This window comes from Cynoglossus semilaevis, chromosome 1 (genome assembly GCF_000523025.1).
Source record: "Cynoglossus semilaevis isolate Cse_v1.0 chromosome 1, Cse_v1.0, whole genome shotgun sequence".
NCBI classification, from domain to species: domain Eukaryota; kingdom Metazoa; phylum Chordata; class Actinopteri; order Pleuronectiformes; family Cynoglossidae; genus Cynoglossus; species Cynoglossus semilaevis.
In genome coordinates this window covers 2,206,928-2,213,057 of record NC_024307.1, presented here as the reverse complement: position 1 = coordinate 2,213,057, position 6,130 = coordinate 2,206,928, and the positions used below count along the sequence as shown (strand labels likewise).

General features: G+C 42.6%; 1 protein-coding gene across 1 annotated transcript in view; it reads left to right on the top strand.

Moving 5' to 3' along the window:
- Positions 1-6,130, top strand: part of ldlrap1b (low density lipoprotein receptor adaptor protein 1b) — a 32,065-nt gene that overhangs the window by 12,212 nt on the left and 13,723 nt on the right. The window contains exons 2-3 of the mRNA XM_008314005.3: positions 3,651-3,793; positions 4,765-4,877. Of these exons, the coding sequence (XP_008312227.1) occupies positions 3,651-3,793; positions 4,765-4,877 (256 nt within the window). The remainder of the gene's footprint in view (positions 1-3,650; positions 3,794-4,764; positions 4,878-6,130) is intronic.

Here is a 6,130-nt window from a genome sequence, read left to right as displayed (position 1 = left end):
CTCCACTGTCTGTTCTCCACTGTCTGTTCTCCAGTGTCTGTTCTCCAGTGACCGGCCACAGCCCCAGTGCAACTACAAAGCCTTTGAAGTTCATCGTAATCGGTGTGGAAGCTGCAGTCAGCTGGTGTGAATAGAGCCAGTGTGGAGTGGGGGCTGGGGGTTGTGTGGATGCAAATGTAACCAACAGGAAAATGGATTTTGATGCCGTACAAAGGAGCTCTCTGAGCGTATTCACGGCTCTAAAAATAGATCAGGTCGCTCATTTGAACTTCCGCGGCGCCAGTGTGGTTCTGAGCACTGGTTCTCCACCAGTGTTTCAGATTATCCGTTATTGTTGTGCAGAAAGGACCTGGGCCGCACAGTACAGGTGTGGTTAGTCTTCCTGCCCTACAGGAAGTAGGAGGTGATTGTCTGATTCCCAGCTGTATGGACTTGTTCTCCCAGTTTGGGGTTGGGTTATCCTGGCTCTGGATCTGTAGTGCCGATCTGGCCTTGACTTGACGGAGAGCGGGAACGACCTCGTCCTCATCGAGCGGTCGAAAACCATTCTTCTTACTGTGCCGGAGAAGCTAATTCGGCTAATTAGTGTACTGTAGTTAGCCACCTTGTTGTGTTTTTTTACACATGCTCTTTTGGCTCTTTAACGGTTTTCCAAACTTCTGGTTCAAATTCTTATGTTAGAGTGTATTCGACACAGTGCCACATGCAGGCCTGACACCGTATTACAGGGACTGGAGTTGTATTCTCTGGCGTCATTTTCAGATTTTGTAGATTGTTGTATTTGTTTCGTAAATCTGGAGCTCATTCTCTTTTTAAAAATTTGTGAAAAAATCGTATCGGGAACCAATAAAAAAAAAAAAAAATGCAATGCGTGTGGATATATTCCATTTTTTTTTAACCACTCGGACCAATCTGCGACTTTATCTAAATCACGATCGATATATATATATATATATATATATATATGGAGGAAGAACGCAGCCTGATGGACCTCGACCTCAGAGTGGGTGTTCACTCTTTAGACACACCCATTACTTAAGATGAGGTTTGAGCCGAGCTGCATTTAGACCATTAAAGCCCGTTCACCGCAGCCGCTCACAGCTGGCTTGGTTTGGCTGAAGGCAGGAGAAATGCTGCAGGAGAACCTGCGAGGCTCCGAATGCTCCACTATTGAGACCCAGTCATGGTGGTTCTGTTTATGGAAGCAGTTTTTCAATTAAAAACAATTTTGTACCTTTAATGACATCATTTCATTATCAGCAGTCTGAAGTAATTGTCAGTGATTTTGGCGTGACAGTCTGCATCCGTAGGGGGCGTCGTTGAGCTGAGAGCCGCACCTCTTAGCTACGGAGATAATGACAGCACTCGGAATTACGTTGGCCAGAAGAAAAGACTGGTGTGAACGCCTTCATTCTAATTTCCTCCCATTATTTTCCTGATTGACTTCATCAAAAAGACCATTACAATTTCACAGTCTTTTAGTTTTCACATTTCTTAAATTTGTGGATTTATTTATTTTTTTTAAAGATGTCAAATTACCATGACTAAATTCAGTGAGTTGCTTCAAATATTTATATTTAAACACGTGGTTCAGTGAACCACTGACTCTGGAGAGTGGTCAAAATTAAACACACGTCATCGTTTACACAGGTCACTGAGATGAAATGGTAACAAAACCAATGTGTGGCATGAGGACCACCAGGTCCTGTAGCAGGGGTGGGCAAACATTTTGGCTCACGGTCCAAACTGAGGTTCAGGATCAGACTCACGTGGGCCGTTTCAGTGTTGGTTGGATGTTGGACCCCTCCCTAAAAAGAGTTTTTATTGAACAATACGACACAATACATATGACAATGTATTGCGGTATACTGTGATACTATAGTCAGGATGATATAATTAGGATTTTTTTTTAAAAACTCAATAATCAATATATAGATATATATTTATATTTAGTGGTAGTGTGTAAAGTCTGATCCTAGTCTCAGACTCTGTTCCATCTGAACATCAGTTCCTAACTCTGGATCTACATTTGGAATCACTAGAGAAGAAAGAAAAGAACAAGAACATGAACCAACACCAGGAATATTGGACTGGGTATTGGGGAGAAAAAGAAATCAAGAACTGATCAATGACTAAGGAGATTGATACGGGATCAGGAAATGGAAATATTGCCATATCTCAGTGCATCAATGTTTCCTTACACTTAATATTTTTGGCACATTTAAAACCTTTGACGGAAATTACGGTGGATTTGTTGTAATTCATGAAACCGAAGGATTGCCATCGATCTTTACCATACCTTTTCACTAGTGTTTGGCGGGCCGTATTAAAGAGCCAGATGGGCCGCATCTGGTCCACGGGCCATAGTTTGCTCAGGTCTGACTAAAGAGTTAATATATTATTCATTGTTCATGTGTTTTCTCCTGAATTTCTCAGTTGAGACGAATGGCTGACAGTCACATTACAGCCGTGTCCACGGAGCTGTGTGGAGACGTTAACCTGGTTATTGGACGTTAACCTGGTTATTGGACGTTAACCTGGTTATTGGACGTTAACCTGGTTATTGTGGACTGAAGAGTTTGTTGTTTACTTCTGAGAACACGTTTTTGTTGGAACAGTTTTGGCACCGTGTTACTGTGGGAGCTGCTGACTGCTGGAGATCCAGTTCTGACTGTCAGCATTACGAGAACATGGTTTTTATTGATTCGGTGTCGTATGGAAGGACGGAGTCGGGTTCTTTGTCCTCCCTCACTGTGTCCTCAGTCCTGTCAACCAGACGTTTGGCAACCTCCTGAGAAGACAAAAGACCGAGCTTTGAACAGCTGACTAAATGGCCTCTCATTGTCTAAGAAGACGGAGGAAATTGGCTTTTTGAATAATCTGCTGGCTGCACAGAAACATTTAAACATCAGACTTTATTTTTGTTACCTTTTCATGTCGATGTTCCAGAGTTGAATAAATGGATCCTGATTCAGACTCGTAGCTGGAGAACTGACAAAAAAAGTGACTTTTCCTCGCTACAGTGAACCTTTGTTGTCACTGCAGGTGTTGTTGACAACAGTTATTGACAAGTGAAAATGACATGAGTTGAACCATAGGTGGAAAACTACAATGATTTTTCTTTCTTCATCTAAAAAGTGACTACAAATTAAATGTTATTTTTTGGGGGGATTTGATCCTCCTGGGTTCGATTCCCATGTAAATGTACATGATTTGTAACCATGTGAACGATAAAGAATTATTATTAGCCACATGCTAACAGTTACTGTTAAATCTGTGGGTTTATGTACATACAGGGTTATATATGTATGTATATATTTCCATGTTATGAATGAATATTTCCTGATATCATTATTCTGAACCAAAAATATTCCAATTCAGGAAAGAAAAGTAATAATGAAACATGGTCATGATGCAAACTACAAAAAGTCTCCGTTAAGGTGGAACATTTGATAATGATTCTCTTTGAAACTTGGCTAGCTTAATATAGCACAGAGCCGTGCTGTCCTCCGGAGCTGTACACCTCCAACAGGCCGCATTAGACTGTCCAGTGCCGCAGTGGAGTGTGCGTTCAGCTTTACACGTGTGTCATGGCGGCGGTGTTGTTGATGAGCCCGAGGTGTGATCGTCGTGTGATTCTCCTCTTTCAGAGCTCCCAGAGAACTGGACGGACACCAGGGAGACCCTGCTGGAAGGCATGACCTTCCAACTCAAGTACCTCGGCGTCACCATGGTGGAGCAGCCCAAAGGGGAGGAGATGTCGGCCGCTGCCGTCAAGAGGATCGTGGCCACGGTGAGCTGTGACTCTCGTACCGTACACGCATCATTTCATGGTCTTGGTCAGTGGAGGCGTGGTGGTTAAGGAAGCAGAACTGCGTCCAGAAGGTTTCAGGTTTGAATCCCGAAGCTGCCGAGTTACCACTGAGGGACACTGAGCCACTGTTTATCCATGAGGACAAATTGTAAACATTGGTGCTCTGGCCCAGAGGCTGGCTCTCTGGTGTGGAGCCCCAGGGTTCACCTCCTGGTGAGACCCAGGATCGAATCCCGGTTAGGCCGGTTGGTACCTTCCAGTGGACTCACCACCCGCAGGAAGGGTCGGGGGGTGGGGGGGGTGGGGGGGTGGTTGGTGCGGTGCTGTGTGATCTGGGTGGCGGTTGTGGAGACCCGTTAACGGATAAGTGGGTGAAGCCTCGTGGGATGGATGGACAAATATTAGACCCGTGGGTCCAAGTGTATTGGCAAGAATCTGGCATTAATAATCGATACGTATCGCAATACAGTGGCAACGATACGATATATTGCGAACTACAGACAAGACCATACTGTTTATATTGAGGTTTTTTTTTTTTTTTTTTACCAATTCAGATGTTCAGTGGGGTTCAGTGGCTTAGTGGTTAAGGAAGCAGACCTGGGTCTGTAAGGTTTCAGGTTCGACTCCACCAGCTGCCACTGAGGTGCTCTGGGCATGGCACCGTCCCCACACACTGCTCCCCCTGCTGACGTCACATTTGGTTGATACTTTAATTTAAAAGATACTTTAATTCAATTAGTAAGAAAACCCTTAGTACCAAAAGAAAACATCAATACACTGAATTCTTTTTTAACAATATTTTTTTCATGATATTGTATCAATATTCTACAGCGCTGTATCGATTTTTTTTAAATCAATATATCATTGTGCCTAAAGTATCGGATTTCACAGTATATCAATATATCTTTTTTTTTTTTTTTGAACTTTTTTCTTCCTCCTCCATCATCCAGGCCAAAGCCAGTGGGAAAAAACTGCAGAAAGTCACATTAACAGTGTCCCCTAGAGGAATCATCCTGTACGACAGCGCTTCCAACCAGCTGATAGAAAACATCTCCATCTACAGGTCAGTTGTTATTTTGCTGCTAAATGTTGACATTTAATTTCCTAAAATCAAATGTGTCAGTTTCAGTTTGATGCTTTGAGGTAAAGTTAGACATTTCCCACTGCCGTGAACACATCATCGGCTCTGCATCGTTGGTAATTTTGAGTCACAGTCTTTCCTTCATCACTAGAACAGTGTCAAACACAACCACCGACTGTTGTCCTCTTCAGCACAGACAGAAACCTTTGAGTCTGTGAGGATTTCTTTTTTTAATTATTTACAAATGCAAAGAATCGACAAATAAATAAATATTTTTTATTATTAATGTTTGAAATGAGAAACCACAATGCAGTAAGAGTGGAAGGATACATATGAAAACTAACTACGTGAAATTAAACAGGAGTTGACGTACGTTTGGTGATCACAGATCTGGTTTCTCTGAATTCACAAACACTGTGTCACGTGTCAGAGGTCAAAATCTAAAACTTGATTTTGAAGATAGCAGGAATATGCGTTGGCAAGAAAGTGGTGATACGATACGCACCACAATACAGGGCGAACAATACCATATGTTGCGATACTATAGTCACGCCGATATATTGAGTTTTTTTCCCCCAGTGTCACTGTAGTCAAAGTGTGATCGATATTTTCTTACACCCAAGTTAGTTATGTTTTATATGAGCAGAAGAGAAGAGTCTTCTCCGTTTTTGTTTTCTCTATTTTCCCTCCTCCGTCACTTGGCTTTTCTCGGCCCAGCTGGTCAGTGAGCCATCGTTCTGGTATTACGGTAATGACAACATGATGATCAAATTATGAGGGAGAAGCCGTTGGAGAAGCATCACAGCCCTAATTTAAAAGCCGCCTCTCTGCACCTGGGACTCCGAGGCGTCCTGCATCGTCAGTTGACCTTTAACTACATGAGGAAGGAGCTACATGAGGAAGGAGGACAGGAAGACGGGAAGACAGGAAGACAGGCAGTCAGGAAGACAGGAAGTCAGGAAGACGGGAAGTCAGGAAGGCAGGAAGACGGGAAGTCAGGAAGTCAGGAAGACGGGAAGTCAGGAAGTCAGGAAGACAGGAAGTCAAGAAGACGCCATGAATGAAAAAAGTACTGAAGTCAGAATCGAGGGAATATATTCAAATATAAAAGTATCAATAAAGTCAGAAGCGTAGCACACTTCTAGAATCTCTTAAAAATTTTGAATCACTAAAGTGAAATGCTAACAACAATCTAATACACTGTATATGTATATATATGTATATATATGTATATA